This window comes from Equus caballus, chromosome 17 (genome assembly GCF_041296265.1).
Source record: "Equus caballus isolate H_3958 breed thoroughbred chromosome 17, TB-T2T, whole genome shotgun sequence".
NCBI lineage: Eukaryota > Metazoa > Chordata > Mammalia > Perissodactyla > Equidae > Equus > Equus caballus.
In genome coordinates, this window is record NC_091700.1 from 47,438,241 (window position 1) to 47,460,146 (window position 21,906).

Sequence of the window (21,906 nt, forward strand, 5' to 3'; positions counted from 1 at the left end):
TGGTGGGGAAAAGGATCTGAAAGAATCAGAACTGTGAGGTGGCAAGGGAAGGGAAAACTGGGTAGTGATCACCATAGCTAAAGGAACCTCCCAGTCAACCCAGTGTGAAGTCAGTCCCGGGGGAGCTGGTGCCCATGGCCACAGGAGAGGCCAGTGCAAGGTAGGCTGCTCCCAGCCAGCCGTGGAAGGGTAAGGCAAGGGCAGTGGTACCCGAATTCAGTTAGAAGAGCTTGGCAAGAGGCCCTCTGACCTGCAGCCTCCTGACTCATACCACTCTGCTTCTTGAGGTGGTAAGAGTTCAGAGCTGTTCTTGCACAGTCCTTTGACAAATGGTGGCAAAGGCGGAGAGTGTGAGAGACACTTTGTGGGACTTGATCTCTCTCTGACATCATCCTGAGGGATTAGGATTTACCTCTTATACATATCACTTTCTTTTCATAATCCAGTGTGAATGTGTCAGTCATGTAACTCTGTGCTTACTGTCAGCCCTTTCCTTTCATTTTAGGATGCTTTTCAACAAATTAAGGTACTTTCTATTTCTTTTCTTTGTTTTATTTCTTTTGTCACTTTTGTTTTCTCTGAAAGTTTCTGTCCTTCTGGAAGCACGAAGCCCAAATTCTTGTTTTCAACCTTTGCGTGTCCCTAGCACCTACCGTGTTCCTTGAGCATAAGCACTTGTTGATCACGGTATTTAATGAGTTAGTTAGAGAGTTCTTTGTTCAAGACATTGAGTAAAGATATTAAGCAGAAGAGGCCCCAGCATAAATCCTCATGATACACACTTGATACCTCCTCCAAGTTTATTCTATTCTATTTTAGCTTAACTTAGCTCTGTTTATTCAACAAACACTTTATGCTAAAATTATCCACTTCCCTCATGCCTCTGTCCCATCACTCTCTCATGGAAGAAAGTTAAATACCTATGATAGGTTTTCAAAAACTGTGATGATCTGTTTTTGTTACAGTCAAAAAAACATAATTGAATAAGCGTATGAATGCCCAAGTGAACATTTCTCCTCTGGCTTTTCTGGCAAATGTAAATTCCCCATTCATTGCAACAAGCAGATACAGATTAGCTAGCCCTTGGTTCAGCCTCTGACATATCTATACTTTGTGACCTCAGTCCTCCACACCATGGGCGCTTTTGATGTAAACTCAGCCTGAAGGAGTCCTGCTGACCCAGAATGCCTCCAGGATTAAAAAGAGGAGAAAGATATAAAATAATATAGATAAGGAAAAATAAATGAAACACTTGACAGTCCTCTGCCTCAAAAAGTCATTTGATAAATGCAGTGGAAATGGCTGCTATTGAATGTGTGGCTCCAGCCCCTAGGGGTGGCTGCTTTCTGACTTGGGTATGTATTTACAAAGTGCTCTGTGCTTGAGTTTGGGGACCCAGTGGCTGAGCTAGATAGATGCTTTCAGTGAGCACGGCCACTTGTAATTCAGAGTGTGGTCAGGCTCTTTTCAGAATGATGGCACCAGTGCTGTGTAGCTGTGTATGCCTCCCTAGTTTTGCTGCCACTTTCTAATGCTGTTGTGTGCCCATGTGTCTGTGTCACAGTGCACTGAGCACCTTAAGCCAGGAATCCTGACTCACCTCTGTGCCCCCCACATTAGCACATTGCTTAGCAACCTTGTAGATGAGTAATAAATTTTGAATGAGCACATATCTCAGAGGAACCTAGGGCAATGTGCTACTCAGGTCCTCAATTTTCCCAGCTATAAAACTTAGTGGATGCCCCTAACATGGAGAATGACAAAGTTGTGTTGAGACTGTGGGTTACAGTGAGAAGAATGAGGAACCCCCCTCCCCAACACACACCCATTCTCCCTCCCACTCCCTCTCACTCTCTTCCCCCTCCTCCTCCTGTCATGCTTCTGTATACTCTTTAAAGCACAATAATATACAGAATAATATATTGAATTCTCTTTCTGTACCAGATAAGCACTTAGCACCATTGTGGAACCCCAGTGGCCTTTTAAATAGAAAATCCTAACTATAACTTACATTTGTGTATTAATTTCTTGTTTGTAAATTACTGGCACATAAATGCCATCATATAAGTTGGCAGACATAATAACAATGTGAAGTAGGCAGGGCAGGTTTTAGCCTTACATCTGAGAAGAGGAACCTGAGTTGGACATCAGGCTAATCCCCAAATACTGTGCATCCTAGCTCTTTTTCTCTGCCAGGTACCTCCCTGCAGACTATAGGCAAATAGACTATCTTTGCAGCCAAGACAGTATGGACTGCAATCTGCTTCTCCTCTGATTCCATTGATGCTGTGGGGAAAGGTCTTTATTGTCCCAAACCTCAACTTCATTCATCTGTAAAGGGGAAAAAAATCTCGGAGAGATGTCATGAGGACTAGTCATTAAATGATTGAAAAAGGATTTTGAAAATACAGTGTTGCATAAAGGCTTAGTAACAATTCAAAACCAGATGCCTCTCAGAATGAGAATGGGAGGTAGACCCCAAATGAGGAACAAAAGCACTCTTTGAATTTACACTGGACAGAGGATAATTTCAAATGAAAATCTGGGTGATAATCTCTGCTTTTAACCTTGAATTCTCCAGAAAATAAAATAGTTGGGATATATTTTTCATGCTGGAAATGAGTTCTCTGAGTTTTTAATATTGAGGGATCACCACTGTGGAAGAAGACACTACCAAGACAAGTCATTAATAAATGCTCCTCAAAGTACACTGCACTCAGCCCAAAAGGCTGAATTAGTTTTAAATGGCAATTTGTTAGTAAAATTATTCCACGTTAGTTTTCTTCTCTGAAAACTTAGCCACTGGAATTACTCAGGGTGTTGCTAGAAATGACAGGCTGTCAGAGAGGATGGTTTGGCGTTGATGCTTTCTAAACTAAAATGCACACCAACACGTAAATAATTAAATCCGGCCAGGGCTCAGATGTAGCAAAGTATTTCTAAAGTCTAGTGCTGCTCAATTTTAATTTATTAAAAATTGACGTGTGTGTGTGCACGTGTATGTAAAGAAGCTTAATAGCATAGACATATTCATTTAAATTAATAAAAGAGGATTACAAAGAGAAACGGTAAGTTTAAGGAGGACATAGCTATGCCAGACATATATGAATGAGTACCGTCGGTGTGTTTGGGTATAACACCTAATCTTCCTGGCAGAAAAAGCAGAGAGGAAACAGCTCTGAATTCTGTAATTCTCATCTCCAGGCGTAGAAAAACATCTTGGGTCCTTAGGGGTAGGGAGGAGGTTTTTCCTAATACTAAACTCTTGGAGAAATTTCTCCTCTGGGGAAACGCTATGGCAGTGCCTCCTCAGCTGTTTTCCTAGAGGACCCTCCTGATTTCCAGCTAAAGACTTACTTCTTGAAATTAGGATAGACAATAAAACATTAACGTCAAAAGCAGCAGAGAATTAGGATATGCCTTTGTTTAAAGTGAGGACACTTGGGCAGCCTTGTATCAGGTATAGTGTTTAACAGACACATGCACACACAATATATATAGAATATTCATCATTAAAGCAATAGCTGATATGTATCAAGCGCTTCCTATATACCAGGCACTCTTTTAAGCCCTTTTCGTAACTCATTTAATCCTCCCAAACTCTTTCAAGGTAAGTACTATTTTTAGTCCCCTTTGTGCAGATTAAGAACCGAGGCATAGAGAGGCTGGTCAGTTGGGCAGGAAGGTGAGCCTGCCCTTGAATCTAGGACTCAGATTATCCCTCATCTGCATATTGCTGCCTTTCCCTCTGATTTCTCTTTTCTTTCCATCTTCGGCTCTATTTCTTCCCCTTATTTCCTCATTCCTAGTCATAATCCATATTTCCTTCATTTCCTCCATCTTCATTTTTCTCTTAATTGGCCATAATATAAAATTGAAGATAGTGTTGATTGAAATATGGTTTATGCTTCCTATTTAAAGTTTCAGCAGTAGATGAGGTAGGATTTTGCTTTTACCTCTTCGGTAAGCTTGTTTTGGTTAGGTAGCATTTTACTTATGCCACTGTGAGATTACAGCATTCCCTATAGCATGAAAGTAAGTTGTAATAAAAAGATACCCATTCCTCTCCTGAATTTTTCAAGTATTCCCGAACTGATTGACCTTGTATAGATTTCAAGGATACTATAGTCACCCTCCTGCCTCTCCATCTCATTCCTTTCAGATCAGGTCTGTGCTCTTGCAGCCATGAGCTGGGGGGAGGGTGAGTTCACGTGGTGTGTTACAGATGCTGTATTAATGAGCACTCAGACCAGTCCTATCAATGTGCTCTTTGATCTTGAGAGCACCCTCACTCCTTGTGCCTCTTGGTCTCATTGTCTATAACATGTAAGTCGCCATCATCATCATTTTCCAATGATTTTAAGAGAAATAACCAGCAGAAACCCTCATTGCTCTCATTGTCCAATTAATAACGTAAATAAAAAGAATTCCAGCTATCATTTGCTCGAGAATCTTATATGAATTTATGCAGTGACATTGTGGATTGAACAACCAATTATTACATTGTCTTGTCCCTTTAGTATAAACTCTGTAAATTCTGTAAGTTTTGTGATTTCTTTCATCCATTTATCAGATATTTAGGTAGTGCTATGCTCCAAGGACTGTGTTGGCCTGGAGATCAGGTGATGATTAAGTCAGCCAGTTGTCCTTGCCCACACAGTCTAGTAGAAAAATTAAATTAACGTTAGATTAGTCTGTGATTTAAAACCAACACGTGACTTGAAGTTTCCCTTTAGGAGCACTCACGATGTGTTTACTTTTAGTTTTTATTTTATTTTATTTTTTATTTTTCCCTTTTCTCCCCAAAGCCTCCCGGTACATAGCTGTACATTCCTAGTTGTGGGTCCCTCCAGCTGTGGCATGGGGGACGCTGCCCCAGCATGGCCTGACAAGCGGTGCCATGTCCACACCCAGGATCCGAACCAGCGAAAACCTGGGCCACCGCAGCGGAGCGCGCGAACACAACCACTCGGCCATGGGGCCAGCCCCTGATGTGTTTACTTTTAAAATAGGCTCTATTTTCTCCCCAAGTCCACAGCTATATGCTGATCTTATTGAAAGAGGCCAACTCTGTATTGCCTCAACCCCTTCAAACAGTAAGTTTAAATTGAAACCTACATAAATTGTTTAAAATAATATGATGTGAATGTTTTCTTTGAAGCTAAGTGTTGAATAAGTTTTCCTTTGTTCTTTTTAAATTTTTGAGATGTTACCTATCCCCCAGATGCCTTTGTAAACTGAAACCAATGTTGATAAATAAAATCAAATGGTTAGCCCCTGCATATTGCCTTGGAAAGATGCAAGTTTCAAAGGGAAGATCCCCATAAAGGTATTCACATGCTGTGAAATACCACCTCTGCTGTCAAGACCACTGACTACAGGGGCTGGCCCCGTGGCCGAGTGGTTAAGTTCACGCGCTCCGCTGCAGGCGGCCCAGTGTTTCGTTAGTTCGAATCCTGGGCGTGGACATGGCACTGCTCATCAAACCACGCTGAGGCAGCGTCCCACATGCCACAACTAGAAGAACCCACAACGAAGAATACACAACTATGTACCGGGGGGCTTTGGGGAGAAAAAGGAAAAAATAAAAAAAAATCTTTAAAAAAAAAAAAAAAAGACCACTGACTACAGCAGGCTTTATATCCATATGATGCCAGGCTGTTACCCTGACTTCAAAAAAAAGAAACAGTTCTACAGAGTGAGAAGGCATTGAATGCCAGAAAGAAATGTGTTGACATAAAGTCTTTAGTCTTTCAACATATACTTGGAGTGTCCGTACTCCTTAGGAAGATAGATAAATAGATATGTAAAAATTAAAGAGTGCTTCTTATGTGGTTGACTGAATATTCAAAAATATTTCTCAAGATTCAGTGGTGTTTTGCGTCTACTTTCTGCTCCTGTGTCACGAGCCTGTCAGATAGGACAAAGCAGAGAACACCAAGAGCCTATTCAGTCCTTTTTTCTATCATTATATAACAGTCCTGCTGTACAAAGTCACATAACATCATACAGAGAGAAAATTAATCATCAGCTAATGAGATAGGGATGTGAAAAGAAGTTTGAAAGAAGTAATTTAGAGGCCCCAATTAGGGTCTATTCTCATGGTCTCCCATGGGCATCACTGGCTGATCCCAGGTCCAGGGGTGTGAGAAGGGTACGGAGGGAGAGAGTGGAAGGGGAGAAGGGCAGGAGAGGAGGGAGGAAGATAGAAAGCTACAGCTTCTGGGCACACAAAGAGGCTTTTGCAATGCTCCAGATGAGAGCTAATGAGAACCTAAATAGCAAGGGCAACAAAAAAGATGATGATGTAGAAAACCTTTCAAAGGTGGGTCTGTCTGAAAGGTTTTGGCACGTTACTGAATGTGGTTGCCTACAGAGGTTTTAAACTAGGAACTAAGGGGAAAGGGGAGTACCATTAAAAGAAATAGGCAAACTCTGACGTTCCTTATTCTGCTCCAGGGTGTCTAATAGGAGTGGAGTAGGATAGATGCCCTGGATGTGGTAGATGGATTGCTGAGGAGTACATTCAGACAAGAAGTAGAAACCAGTGAGAAGGCACCAGTAGGCCACGGGGCAGGGAAAATAACTTAGCTTGAGCTTCCCACACAAGGAATGAAGAGTAACTCCACCATGTGCAATGAGACTTAGCAATGGCCCTCAAAACTGGAACTCAACAACAAAGGGTTCAGAAGAAGTAAACGTTAGGGGGAAGGAGTCTAGGTGAATTTGTCTAAGAGGATCTTCCCTCCTTCCGTGGCTGAGTCTGACCTGCAAGGAGAAATCTGCTGGTGAGTTAGAAGGGGCTGGAACTTACAGAAAGAGTTGTCCTGCCATTGTATAGATGTTGAGGGCCAGTGAAGGAAAATCCAAGACAGGAGGAGAACCTAAAAGGGCAGATTTTAGAAAATTCCATGGAAAATGCAAAATCTTTTATTTTGTTTTAAAATGTCAACCTCAAAGTTGCATAATGGCATCCTGCAGAGACAAGACATGTGTGTTTTAGTTGAATGAGGTCATTTGATGTGTGTCAACTCCATGATGGACTGCCAAAAAGACTCGTTGTGATGAGATGATGGGAAGCTTTCAGCACAGGCCTGGCACAAAGCAAGCATTCAAACATGACCATTTATTTTAATCATAATGTACCAAGTCAGCAAAAAATAGAGAGTTCAGAATTAAGAAAGGTAGAGAGCACTGTTATATAGGTCAGCTTCCATCTGGCCTACTTCTGGGGATAACCCTAGACCTCAGAAGAGGTGGGTTTTAGAGGACAGTCATGTGTGGGAGGACTAAGAGAAGCGGGGTGCTGAGGCCAGATGAGAGAGGACTCAGGTATTTCTGTGAGCTTTCTTCATGGGTGTGACCAGTCATGGTAGGAAAGAGAATTAGCCCTATTACAGTACCCAGAAGTGCAGAATAAGAACAATGGATCTAACGACAGGATATCAGGTCCTGAAGCAACACTTGAGGGGTCAATTTCTCCTTGTGAAAACCATCAGAAAATGGAATGGGCCATCTTGGGAGGCAGTGAATGTACTGTCATTAGACATGTCCTAAGGAAGGCAGGATGGAGAGATGTTGGGGAACTCAGATGCACGATGATGAGGCACCAGGACTCTCGATTCTAATTCCAGCTCCACTCTTAGCTAGCTTTGTCACTTTGGACAGTCACTTAACCTCTCTGGGCCTCAGTTTTCTCATCTCTGAATCAAGAGGGTAGGACTAGGAAATGCCCAAGTCTCTCTCAGCTTTGAAATTTAATGAGCTTTGGTGAGGTCCAGTGTCCTTTGCTTCCTTGTCAAAGTGAGCCCCTCCACACCTCCCTGGCATGTACCCGCATGGCTTTTATGCCTCAGCTGTGAGGCGCATTGTGTCTGAAGAGTGTGTTTCAGCAGGTCCAGGAAACACAGGGCGGCTTGCTTTGAGTGTGACAGCTCAGGCCTCTGTACAGAAACTGCTCTGGCATCGAATTCAAATCGCCAGGCCCCCTGTGTGAGTGGATTCCACAGAACCTTTGATAGGCTTTTTCCTCCTGCTCACTCAAGAAACATTTGCTTTTGCAGTGCATGCTCCGTGTGCAGGTTGCTGGAAAGATCTGACAGACTTCTTTTAGCAGTCAGTTATTCTCTGCACCAGTTTTGGTCAGAAGTTTTGAAATTCTCTTCACTTGGTGTCGTGTCATATTTTCAAACATGGACACAAACCTCCTCACTCGAGTCAACAGTACTTAAAATAGCTGTTGACAGCCGCATTCCTCCATCCTGCCAGCATTACATCCCCAGTCAAAGAAGACAGAGGGTTTTATTGATGGAATGAGGTCTGTGTTTATAATGTGTGCGCAGCAGGGCTGCAGGAGCTCGCTTTGGATGTACATCTTGGGTTTAAATGGAAAACATACCTCTCCACCTTTGGATCTCTTTGGAAAGATCACAAAAGCATTTTCAATTTTACTTTCTTGAAGATTCTACTTGTAGGCATTCACTTATCTTATAAAGTATGCTATTATGTTAATTTATAATCTGTGTGGTTGATTTGTTCTCAACAAATAAGTAGCAATCTTCAAAGTTTGCATTTTCCACAAGGGGAAAACCTAAGAGCCATTCTGCCTCCAGGAGACTGGTTTTGAACATTTCTTCTAAGAGAAGATTTAGAAATATCTTTGTATTTTTGATCCCAAGAAGTATATTTCGGGAATAGCTTTTTTACATGCCTTTTGCATATATAGAAGCCATTCTTTTTGAGAGTCAGGTGGCTGACCTGACGGCTGTCACCCCCTCCAGCACACTATGCCCCCGACTTAGTTTCCTGGGGTTGCCATAGCAAAGTACCACAAACTGGGGTGACTTAAAACAGAAACGTGTTTCCTCCCAGTTTTGGAGGTGAGAAGTCCGAAATCAAGGGCCGTGCTCTCTCTGAAGGGTTTGAGGCAGTGTCTGTTTCTCTGAGTTTCTGGTTTTCGTCAGCAATCCTTGGTGTTCTTGGCTTGCAGCTGCGTCACTCCTGTCACTGCCACCATCACCACACGGCCCTCTCTGTGTGTTTGTCTGTGTCTCTTCTCATCTTCGTATAAGGACACCAGTCCTATTAGACAGGGCCCACCCTCATCAAGTATGACCTCATCTTAACCTGATTACATCCGCAAAGACCCTGTTTCTAAATAAAGTCACATTCGCAGGTACCAGGGGCGAAAGGACGTCAACACATCTTTTCAGGCAGGCGTAATTCAAACCGTAACACCCCCACCCCAGACTAGTTTTGATGCCCCCATCTCTGTGTTTCCATAGCACCTCTTATTTAAATGTCTCACAACAGTTGTCATGGTGTACTGTCATTTTGTTTCGTTGGTTCTGCCACTAGACTATCACTTCCTTGAAGGAAGGACTCGTATCTTATAATGTCTTTGCAGGCAAAGTACCCACAAAACATTCAACACCACATAGGCACTCAAACGTTCGTCAAATCAAACGCTTCATCATTGTCACCATGATCCTTTATGTGCATACAATATTAACAATATATTTACATAAGGTTACAAAAATATTATTATATGTAAAAAAAAATTTATAAATGTATCTAACCGCTGCCATTTGTTGTATATTTACCATGTGATGGACATCATGTTAAACACTTTGGGCTTTTTTTATCCCATTTAATCCTCACAAGAATATTAAAATTTAAATGTGATTATCCCCATTTTACAGATATTATAAATGAGGCTTATTAGAAAGATTAGTTAAATTTTCTGAAGTCACACAGCCGGTGCATGAGAGACCCAGGCCCTGATCACAGGTATATTTGATTCCAGACTTGGGCTCTTAAAGCTTGGATATCCTGCTTTCACACGGATTGTCCTCGCTGATGCTCCCACTTTGTGGAGGTGGTACAACTGGCATTCTTACTCACTTCCACCTGGTGAGGATACTGACGCCCAGAGAGGTTAAGGAACCAGTCAGGCTGATGGTCACCCAGCTGTGCTCAGATCTTTTTATACTTCATGATCACCTTTTTCAAAACTACTTTTTTGTGTTGATCACAAAATGATTTTTAAGGATATTAGAGAAAAGGAGGACATGGAATGAAAAAAACATTACTTTAATAGTCCATGAAAAAGCATTACTTTAATAGTCCATGATCTTAACTGGAATTATAGAAGAGCAGGGCTTGTCAATTGCAATGGGGAACTATTGTGAGAAACAGTCTCTCCATCCTAAATTTCCAGTAAACAGGATGTCCTCGAGTATCACGTGGTTTGTCTGTCAGTGACGGTAGATCATATTTTGAGTCAATAATTCTTCTGGAGAAAAGAGAGGAGCTACCGCTTGTTTGTCAGAGCCCCTCCAGCCTGTCTCTCTGCCCTGTCCAAGTCCCGGCCCTTGGCCCCCACACACTTGGCATCTCCCTGGACTTGAGGTCCTATCTGGGTCTCAGGTAGGAGGAAGGGCTCCCTGGAGCCCTGCTTTCTGAGACTCAGCATCCAGCTGGGCTTAATGCTGGTCAGGCTCTGACCTGTGCCCTAGGGACTGATAACTGGGGTATCTGCCTCCTTTCACAAGCCGCAGGCCTCGGTTATAGTGTCTGGATCCAGTCTTGCTTCTCCAGCCTGAGTCCCAGCCTAGGTAACCTGCCTGATTGCCTTGTATTTCCCAACCCATGACCCTATAGTATTGTCACTAAATCCCTGTTCCCCCTGGACCAGGGGGGTTCAGGCCCTGTGACCTGCGGTTGGAGTTCCCTGACAAAGCTGGTCTGCCTGGTCTTGTGTTTGTCGGCTGCTAATGATCTCTACCCAGGACTGGATCTATAATGCTACCATTGGGCCTGATGACCACCTCTTTTCTCTTATTATTCTCTTGGAACACTATGTCCTGTTCGGGGCTGGATTTGTTCCTGGCACGGACAGCTCACCTCTGTCCCCTCAGCTCCAGCACAGCCCAGCATCCACGTCCCACCTAACTTAGTCGTGTCCAGCCTTGACTGGAGACAGGACGCTACTGCCTTTCTTTCAAATGAGATCTATTTCTCACCTCAAATGGGAGACTCTTTGCTGAGGCATTGACTGGAAAGGGCAGAAAAGGGGCAAGCCACCGCGAGGGGCAGCGGACAAAGAGAAAAGGAGGGATGGCAGGCAGCACATCCGGAGGCCTGTCTCCGGTCAAGGCTGGACATAACTAGGTTAGGTGGGGCGTGGACCTGGGCTGTGCTGCAGCTGAGGGGACGGGGGTGAGCTGTCCGTGCTGCCACAGCCGGGGCCTCTGGCCTGGCGGAGTGCACATCTGACCTTCAGTGGCTGCCATCCCGGTGAGAATGAAGTCAAAATATACTAGCTCAAACCACAAGCTCCCTCCTAATCTGATCTGAGTCCTGTGGCTGCTCAGTAGGTTGCAGCCACACTGTCGCACACTCACCATGCTGTAGCTGTGGACCATTGTTTGGAACTCCCAGACCTGTCGGGCTCTCCCTGGCAGGGCCCTTCCTGGACCGCTCTCCCAGCCTCCTGAATCTCAGTTCACATTCTCAACTCTTCCACTGAGTTTGGTGCCAACCTTGATGGTCTCAAACCCTGTGATTTCCCAAGTGGGGAACATGTGATGGTTACCGGTAACTCCAGATATTGGCAATAATGTGTGCCCTGTAAGTGTGGAATGAATGAGTGAGTGAATGAAAGAAACTGCCGTGCCTCTCAAATCCTGAACACAAAACCCCAACCCGCCCTCTGAAAAATGCCCTAGAGTCTAATTGATAAAACTCTTAACTACGTGTGAATCAGTAAACAGGATTTTTCTTTCTGTTTTTGTCCTGTCCATTGGGAAAAGAGAACTAAAAAGAAACATTTGCTGAGTCCTGGCCTTGCCGCTTCTGTGTCTGTGGTCAGCGATAGAGAGAGGAGCCGGACAGGGCTGCGGGCTTTGAAATAAATAACCCTTCCTCTATTTTAAGTACAGTTTTTAAAAAGAAAGTTCTACTATATACTTAATTGGATTCTTTCTTGCTGCAATTTAAACCCTCTTCCTTTTTTCCCTGAGTGGAATTAGAACTCATTATCTCTGAAGTTCACAGGGGCACCTTTTCTAAGTAAGACAAGGAACTGACTCTTAGAGCGTACGTTCTCTCCTCACCTTTGTCTTCCTGTGAGTGTGTCTCTCTCAGACTTTCCAGAATTGTGCATTTGCTTTAACGAGTTAGTACATAATACATTCCTGTGCTTTTTGAGAAAACAATTTCCATCTGCTCATATATTGTTAATAAGTAATGGGTTCTTACTTTCTTTTAAAAAAGTCTCATCCTTCCCTACTTCCCTCTCTCGAATACCGAAGCTCAGATCCTGTGAGGTCCCACATAATTTAAGTGTTAATTCCTTCCTCAGCTCTTGTCAAGCTACTGCACACACCATACAGGTTCCATTAAACCTCATAGTCTGTGCATGCTGATGTCTCAGAAAAAGCAAAGTAGCTCTTGCTGGATATTAAAATATCTTGCTCAAGAGTAGCGTCTTTCATCCCCATTTCTGAAGACGTATTTATTTATTTGGCCTTCAAAAAGAAAACAGAAGTCTGTCACAACTAAAGAGAATGCAAGCGCTGAGCTCTTCATTTCATTTGCGGAGACCATCTGGTTCTGATAATTCACAGGGCTCGCGTGTCAGGGTTTGCCGTCCTGAGCAGTTTCAGTCTTAAATCACCCTGTGTTGGCAAACAATAGTGAGGGCCGGGCCAGGAAAGAAACAGACGGATCTTATGGATGAAATGAGATTAAATAAAGGCATAAGCATGCCAATATTCCCATTGCCAATATTCCTATTTCTAATATATTTACCTTGGAAGCCACTACGTTATTTCAATGATGATGACGTTGAAAACCATTCTATTCTGGAACTTCTCTTTTAGAGTTGGCATCTGAATCAGAGGGCTACATCTTGATTTTTTTTTTTAAGAGTAAATTTTTAGTAGTGGCATGTATTAGGTGAATGATCCAGTTGGGTCATTCTAGGTGGAAACTTTGAAGTAGTCAAAAGAGATGAGTTTAAATAAGGAGCCAGAGACCCGGGCCCTAGTTCTGACTCTGTCATTTGTTTGCTTTGTGATGTTGGAAATTTCACTGCACTGCTTTAAGCCTCAATTTCTTTATCTGTAAAATGGGAATAAGACCTGTGAAACTTGATGGGGATTTCAAATGAATAAGCAAAGTTTGAGTCTTGTCTTTGTTGCTTCCAAACTTTTATGTCTTTTGTATATCACTTCATTTTGAGCAACATCAGAACAGAATCCTGGAGTCCTAGAATGCTAGTGGTCCAAGAGATTATCCTGTCAGAAATCTCATGTTACAGACGAGGAAACTGAGAACCATAATGACTAGAAGAAGTGCCTCGAATGTGAAGGTCACTACTTTAACACAGAATGCTTCTTTGGCATTTACATTTAGGGGTTTTTTTTAAAAAAAAAAAGACCCAAACCAAAAATAACCCCTGATTTTATTGAAGTCACACTGCTACGCTATCAAATTAAATGGATTTCCTAGTAAATGGGACAGCAGTCCTCTTGGGCTTATAGATCAGGATCACTCTGCATATTCTGTTTAACCCAGAGGAGGAGTGGAAATATCCAGGGTAGCTGGAGGGAAGCTGTAATAAACCTTCTCCCAGAAAGGAAAAGTTTATGCTGGTCCTTCAGTATCCTCTGGAGTGTCTTTGTAAACAAAGAGTGTAGTTGTCATTTCATCTGCCTCTGGGCTTATCTGATCTTTCAGCACAGGAGAGTAAGGAGTGAGGCCACGCAGGGGGCCAAAGGTGGGCTAGACATGAGAACCACAAAGGAGAGGGGGCAGGAAGGAAGAATGGAATAATCTAGGTTGAGGAGGGAGCAAAAGATAGGAGAGGAAGAGAAAAGAAGAGAAGGAAGTTTCACCTTGAGGACTGTAGGAAGGGTCACCATGACTATTCCTGGTGGCATCTGTGCTGCTACTGTTTGTCTTCCTGGGAACATTATCACACCACCAGTGAGAGTATCTGTTTCTTGTAAACAGACAAACTCTCAGGAGAGGGGTTCCCCTTTGCAGCTACTCTTAGAAACTCAATACAGTATTTTGTAACAATCCCTGCTCTTACAAAGGTCTTATTTAAGAAAAAAAAAAATCCCTGTACATCACCCTTGTAATTACTTCTTCATTATCACACTAAAAATAAGTCAGTGTTTATATTGGAAAAATCCATCCTTTTTGCCCCCTTCCATTTTTTATACAGGCATAAATTTGTTTTTCACACAAGACATGAAGATTTCAGAAGGTTGGGTCAATTATTTGTCAGTTGAACTATAGGAAAAATGTGTGATTATCCAATCGAACTCAGAAGCGTATATAGCTAATTTTGTGCCTACATGTATCTAACCCAGCCATAGTAATTATAATCACTCTTTGTTTTTTATTTCCTGGGGGAGATAGGTTAGGTTGGACCTGAATGTATCATTATAAAGTATGCACATATAAATTGAACTTTCCTAAATCTAGGTCATTTGGGTAAGAAGGCTCTTTTGATAAAACCAAGTTGACAATTAGATTCACCGGGCACTTCAACATTAAATGATATTCTTCCCACATTCTGGGTCATAAGGCAGTGTAAACAATACACCAATGTTAAGAAACACAAAATCGCATTCACAATAATAGCAAAGCTTCATGGTGCATGATTTTACACTTTAATATGCTGTGTTCTGTTCTGCCGTGTTAATATTTTAAGTAATATAATTTCCTTTTCGCATAGTTTTAAGTTCATCTTTCATTTTCTCTTTACCTTTCTTGAAGAGCTTATTATAATGCTACATCTTATGCCAGGAGAAAATCCTAAAAAATAAAAAGCATAAAGGCAAATAATCTTTGCAGGAATGCAGCAAAAACAACAACAAAAATTGATTTAAGATCCTCCAGCAAAAATGTTTATCTTACGTTCTTTACAGACTCCATCTGTGTACCAGGCTTTGATCCAGGCCTCAACATGATGACTGGAATCACCCCCATTAACCCAATGATACCAGGCCTGGGGCTGGTACCACCCCCACCGCCAACAGAAGTGGCTGTCGTCAAAGAAATAATCCACTGCAAAAGTTGTACCCTTTTTCCTCAAAATCCAAGTAAGTGATGCGTTGAGAAATATTTGCTCATCAATTTAAATTTCTTTTTTAGTGTAGTATTGCATTCATTTTCAGATATGACTCAAAATTTTGCCACATAGATACACAGAGTGGGGATCCATTCTGCAGAAAGTCTCTATTTCTAGATTAGGACAAATATATGGGCATGTGTCCATGTGTCTGTCCAGGAGCTAAATTGATACCCTGAAGGCAGTATGTCTGATTTGAGGATGCATATCGAGCATTAAGAATGTTTTTGCGTGCAATGAAGCCTAGCATTTGCTGCAGAACATAGTGTGAAATACGTGAGCACTTCCATCCATCTTCACAAATGTGGGAGAAAAAACTCTGAAATGTGTTTTGCTAGATGGAAAATTGAATTAATTTGGCAATTTGCAGTTTTGGGGGGAGCCTACATCTCAGAGTTTCTGGACCAAATTGCATCTGCTTGAAGGAAACATACATTTGATGAAATAAATGGGAAAGAATTTTTTTTTCCATTTAGCCTCAGATACTACGTTTATGGGCTTAAATAGCTAGAATTTTTTTTTATTCATATTAATCAGTGTTGCCTTTTTTAAGTGGACTTTTCAGAAGATTGCTTTAGTAATCTACATATAAACTAGGTAAAATGTTGTGACAGTGTACATTTTATCTTTTTAGACAGCCTCCCCCAAATTTAATAGTTTGCTCACTTAAATGCGAATAATAATAATTTTTTTAAAAAAGTATTTCTTCCAGGCCCGGTGTTTCCCAGACAAGTAAGTCGTGCGCGTGCTTCCATGTCTGCTCCCTGTGTTCCGCCTTACTGCGCCATTATCCCGCCACGAGACAAAGCAGATAGCAAGCCGAGGCTTTTCATCACGTTGTCATTTCATCGTGCTTTGTACTCTGTGAAGTGTTTTTCCCCTTTTTTCTGGGGAAAAAAACACTTCTGCATTATGAAGGAGAAATGAAATTATGCTAACATTTGCTTTATCTTTGTTCGCGGACAAGCATAGCCACTGTGTGTAGAAATGAACAGAGACAGTAAAGAAAGGTTGGGAGGAGGAGGGGAGAGGAACATAAAAAACAAGACAGCCCGGGATCAATGTAAGTTGGTATAGAAATCTATCATTACTCAGAACGAAGAAAGTTACTCTGCAAGTCTTGCTTTTGCCGGGTGAACCTGAAAAAAACAGCGCAGAGAAATAAAAGGCCAAACCTTCTGTTTTGTTGTGATTATTAGATCTTCCGCCTCCTTCCACAAGAGAACGACCTCCTGGGTGTAAGACTGTGTTTGTCGGAGGATTACCAGAAAATGCTACTGAGGAAATTATTCAAGAAGTCTTTGAGCAGTGCGGTGATATTACAGCGATTCGGAAAAGCAAGAAGAATTTTTGTCACATTCGCTTTGCAGAGGAATTCATGGTTGATAAAGCCATTTACCTTTCTGGTACTTTGCATTACATAAGGGGTTTTCCAGGCATTTTGTTATGTTTTGTGATGTTAATATGAGCTTGTTCCCCTTTCCCTTAATACACAATAAAGTCCTCACAGTTTGGGGCTAGGAGGAATTCTGCCTTTTTCCTTGCCTGCCAGAAGCACTCTGTTAAGTCTGTGAATGTACCTCACCACAGGAACGGTCCCCCACCACCCCGTCTTTAGGAATTCCATCGTTTCTAATTAATGTTCTCAAGTGCTTATTAGATGAAAAGCAATATTATGAATACTGAGGACCATTATTATTATTGGATGTAATTCTCTGGGGGGATAAAGTACTCTCTCAGCATAATTTCAGTTTTTCAAAATTGGTTCACTTTCTAGACACCAGGGTACCAAATCAAGGTCAGTTGCTCACAGAAAATAGTTGGTGGGCCCTAGGGGAAGGCCCAAATCATTGCCCAGTTGCGAGTGCATTTAGCTTGGTTAAGCCCGCCCCATGATCCCTGCTTCTTTGGTGCCAGTTTATATGGGAAACTTTTACAGATGTTGAAATTAGACCTAATGCCGCCTTCCACTCTGTGGGTGTTGAAGCAAGTGTATGGAGTCTGTCAACAATGCCTTTGCCAAATCTAAGAATTATGGGGCCGGTGTTGATAACGTGGCTTCAGAAGGACGTATTTTTATATTTGACTCATTGCCATTCCCTCACACTCTCCATCTGCATATTTCAGTCTGTCACTCAGAGCACCACCTCCCTATTCCTGAGGCAAAGCTAATGGGGGGAGGTGAGAAGAGAACAGGAAAAAAACCACACACAGCTGAATATTACTGCCAGGTTTACTTCATCTCTGCAGGTGGTCCCTATTGCCATGAAATTCTCTTGCAAACCCCAGCAGCCTTGGGGTTATTCCAGCCCCGCACAGACCTTCCTGAACTAGTGATATGGAGAACTTTAAAACCGTTATTCTGATAAAACCTTACAAAGTGGAAAAAAAAAATCTGAAAGCATTCCAAAATGGAGATGGAAGACAAAACATAGACTGAAAATATTTTACAGCACACTAACAGCTCTGTTTTACTTTTCACGTATTCTTTGCTATAGCATCAGAGCAATCTATTAGACAATGGAGGATTCTGTCGAGCGCATGCACTGGGTTTCACATGCCCTGGGCAAGACAACCTCTCTCTGAGCCTCTTTCATCTGCAAAATCGAGACAGTAACAGTACTACCTCTTAGGGTTGTTATGAGGAATAAATCAAAATAATGGATACTAAGTGCTTAGCAGGGTGCCTGCAACATAGGAGCCATTCAGTAAATGGTTGTTTTTAACACCAGTATCCGGATGGTGATAAGGAAGGGCTGATTCTTGTTTCTCAGGAACCCTGTCTGGGAACTTGGGTTCCAAGCACAGCTCTCCCAATCAAACTATTACTTTACCTGCCCCACCCCCCCATTAAATGAGAGGATTAGACTAGATCATAGATGCTTTTCAACACTGACATAATACGATGCTTAAACCCAATCAGAAACCCCATAAGACACTGCCAAAGACAAAGAGGCCCAAATTTAGGCACCTGAAAGGTATTGCTTTATTTATACCTTGATGCTTTGCTTTTCCCAGCTCGGGCCCTTGTCCTGCTTCTCAGCGGGGCCCTGACTGTTCCCTGGTTTGCCCCATTGTGACAGGAGGAACCCACAGCCAAGGCCTCACCTCTGGCCTCCCTGCCCTTGGGGCACAGGAGTCTCCTGGCTCCGCCTCAGCTGCCCCGCAGAGGCTGCAGCATCAGTCCAGGGAAGATCTGAAAGGCTGATTAATTGGAGGGGCAGGATGGAAGGAAGGCTGCCCCTCCTGCATGCGAGCTTCTGCGAGCCTGAGCCCAGCTGGAAGGCCTGTCTAATTTTAGGGCCGTTGGAATTTGAAGGCCGAGCTAATTTTAGACTCAGCCTCATCAGGGTCTCTTTTAAGGCCTTAATGATGATGTTTTGGTGAAAGAGAGGGTGCTTTTTGGAACCAGAGATGTCTGAAAAGCGATGCTCTGGACATGAGCAGGGGAAAGTTGCCTGGCCAGTTGGGACAGCTGGCCAGTCTCAGGCCATCCTGCCTGCTCAGCTGTTATGTATATATCATTGTGCCTGCTGACTTGTTAAGTTTCCATGGCCCACAACCAAGATACACTCTGCTTTAGCATTAATTCTGCTCATCTGTGATCAGATGTTGGTGTTTTTTGTAGGTATTATATCTTACCATTTTTAGATACCACCGATGAAAGCTAGGAGGGAGAAGGGCATACCAGGCATCAGATGTGAGCTCTGTTTCATATTTGTAACTTTTCAAAGGTGTGAAGTGCCCTGCTGGGGAAAAGCCAGCCTCAACAGGGATTTTTCAGCTGAGTTTCAACCCCAAATACCAAGATAATCCATTGAAATCTACCACGAGATCTTGAACATCAGTGCAGTGCAACCTAGCATTTCACAGTGGGTTCTTCTTTGCAAAGCCCCTGCACAGCGAAAGTGCTTATTTTTGCTCTTTCCTCCGGCAACCCCTGACAGCTGTGGTCCCGCTGGGACCTAAATTTATGTTTTCAAAATCTGAGTACCCCAAACTGAAGAGCAACCTCAAAGCTGAGTCTTCCTCATTTGAAGTTAGGCTCACTGGCTGGTTTTGGTTCTGTTTGTGTTGATTTCTCAGATCAAGTTTCTCTTCATAATCTTTCTATGTTGGGTAGCTCATAGTAAATCCCCCAAAGATTTCCAGGCCCGTTTTTGGTCTAGCTCTGGGCTCTTGCATGCGCTCCCGCGGCCTTCAAAGATTGTGTGGACAATTTGTGCCGTGCTGCATGCCAGGTGAGGTGCCGCCGGGCTGTGAGGAAGGCAGAGGCGAGGCCACTTGATTGAAGGTAAAATATTCTCCTGCGTGCCCTAGAGGATAAGTGGAAATAAAACAGCATTGTAAAATTGCCTCGGTAATTGTGGCTTTAGCAGCTGCCGAGAGAGAATTGAGCAGCAGCGTTTTCTAGGGGAATGAAGTGATAGCCTGTGACTGAGGTGTGGTGGAATTTGCTTTGTAGATCTTTTTAAATAACATAGATACTCTTTATTTACTCCTACTCCACCTCTTTCTAAAAAGAATTTGAGAGCTTATGCAATAGAGTTACAGCAAATTGAAAATATAATATCAAGGCCATAAAAAAGGGGGAAAAATGCTACATGCCAAATTTGTTTCTGAGCTTCCTGGAAGCCAGAGGGAAGAAGGAGTTGTGGTAAGTACCTTGGTTCTTGAGATCATCCTCCGTAACACTGGCTTGAAGACTGGCAGGTGACCCTGTGAGACACCTCCCAGAGGTGTGTTTATCCCCAAATTTATAAGAGGCTTAACGTGGCAGAGCTTCCAGGTTCCGGGGGAAGATAACTGCTTCCCACCTCCCATGGGGAGGGTGTCTTTTGCAAGGGCACAGAAATAAGTGAGAGCTCCCTGCTAGTGCACCCCGGGGGCCTGGACCAAACTGCACCCTTGTCATTGTTGCACTGTGATGTGACCTGACTTTCCATTGGTTTCAGGTTACCGGATGCGATTGGGGTCTAGCACGGACAAAAAGGATTCAGGCCGCCTTCACGTGGACTTTGCCCAGGCCAGGGACGACTTCTACGAGTGGGAATGCAAGCAGAGGATGCGCGCCCGTGAGGAGCGGCACCGGCGCAAGCTGGAGGAGGATCGGCTGCGGCCGCCCTCGCCGCCGGCCATAATGCACTACTCCGAGCACGAGGCCGCCCTGCTGGCCGAGAAGCTGAAAGGTATGAGGCCGTTCACTCTCGCTGTTGTTCCTCAGCGTTAGCCAGTGCTCACTAAAAGAAAAACGCAGTGATCCCAAAGCGCAGAAACCCCGTGTGTTTTTGTTGTCCCTTCATGTGCTGATTTCATGTGAACTGGGTCACCTGGAAGCAGGAGACACCTGGATTTCCACATGTTGGTTGGAACACAGCCCTGCCCCTTTCCAGTGCTTTCACATGTGTTCTCATGAATAAGTGAGTAGTGTAATCAACAAAACTCATGGAAGGAGGGGCACGAGAGTCATCAGCGCCAGCCCCAAAGCAGGCTACTAGCTTCTGACCCGTGTTGATTGACTGGGCCAGTGTCTACTCCTGTGGTTGGGCAGGTCCTGGGGTTTCTCCGGCTCTGTAGAGTTTGCACCTGTGGTGGACCCTCAACGCCTCCCTTGAAGCACATCAGAAACGGAGGTGGGTCTGTGGAGGATAGAAGAGAAATGTAGACTAGGATCCCTGTCTTCAGAGATGGAATTGAAGGACACTCTTAACACCTACAGGATAATTAGGAAGAAGAGCACATATATTTCTTTTCTTTAAATGTTTGCTGTGCTCCTCTTCTGGTGTTTGATGCTGTGGGAGAGAAAGACATGGACGCTTTAGAATCTGCCTATCATTTAGTACAGAGGATTGGGGAGGGACCAGATTTCGAAGTTAGGATGATGTGTGTGAACTCTGTTCCACTGTTGATCAAAGTTGTGTGACCTAAACAGCATCTGTGCATTTTACAGGCAAATGATGGTCAGACCCTCCTCAGCCATTGGACATGCCAGGTTTTAATGACAGAACATAGGTCACAGTCACTGGCCACATGTAGGTGTCTACAAGTAAATGACTAACTGTAATACAGAGCAAATGACCTGATTGTCAACCAACATGTGAGCAACATGCTTTGGGAACTCAGAGACAAGTGTGAATAATGTTGAGGAAATTCTCAAGAAAGTCTTCACAGAGAAGGCAGAATTTGAACTTTGCAGGATAAGCGAGATTTTTCCCTCAGGAGAAGAAGGGGTCTAAAGAATTCCTAGTCAGAAGCTGGAGCCCTGGAAATAATGACACATGTAATAAATAAATATAAGTAAATAAAACAAAGGCATGGGGGAGAAAGGCATGTCACCTGCTCCGTCAAACACGCACACTGCATGAAAGTTTATAGAGCAAGGTGAAGCTGGAAAAGCAGTCTCGGGCCAGTTGGTGGAGCCCTGAAGGCTGCCACTGGATTTGGGTTTTATGCCATAAACAATGGGGAGGCCATTAAAGATTTCTTACAACAGGAGAGATGTGATTGATCCTTTGAGTATTTTAGAGCATAGCTTGTGTATTGATGGCAGTGTGTAAAGTGGATTGGATGTTTACACTGAAGAAAATATGTGAAAAGCTGCCCAAAACCTATTTTAGGAAGATAGGAAGTTGACATTCTATTTCTTTAAAAAATAATTTTTTAAAAAAAGACTTCTAGCCTTCATCCCCTGTCCAGGCCTTGGGAAGCCCTTATCAGCTGCAGTTGCCACTGAAATGTCCCATTTTAACCACAGAGTG

General features: G+C 43.1%; 1 protein-coding gene across 34 annotated transcripts in view; it reads left to right on the forward strand.

The window, feature by feature from the left end:
* ENOX1 (ecto-NOX disulfide-thiol exchanger 1) overlaps positions 1 to 21,906 on the forward strand; it is a 536,733-nt gene that overhangs the window by 376,007 nt on the left and 138,820 nt on the right. For all 34 annotated transcript variants that reach the window (XM_070239807.1, XM_023621638.2, XM_023621635.2 and 31 more), the window contains 3 exons: positions 14,946 to 15,119; positions 16,348 to 16,554; positions 20,104 to 20,337. In XM_070239807.1, coding sequence (XP_070095908.1) covers positions 14,946 to 15,119; positions 16,348 to 16,554; positions 20,104 to 20,337 — 615 coding nt within the window. The remainder of the gene's footprint in view (positions 1 to 14,945; positions 15,120 to 16,347; positions 16,555 to 20,103; positions 20,338 to 21,906) is intronic.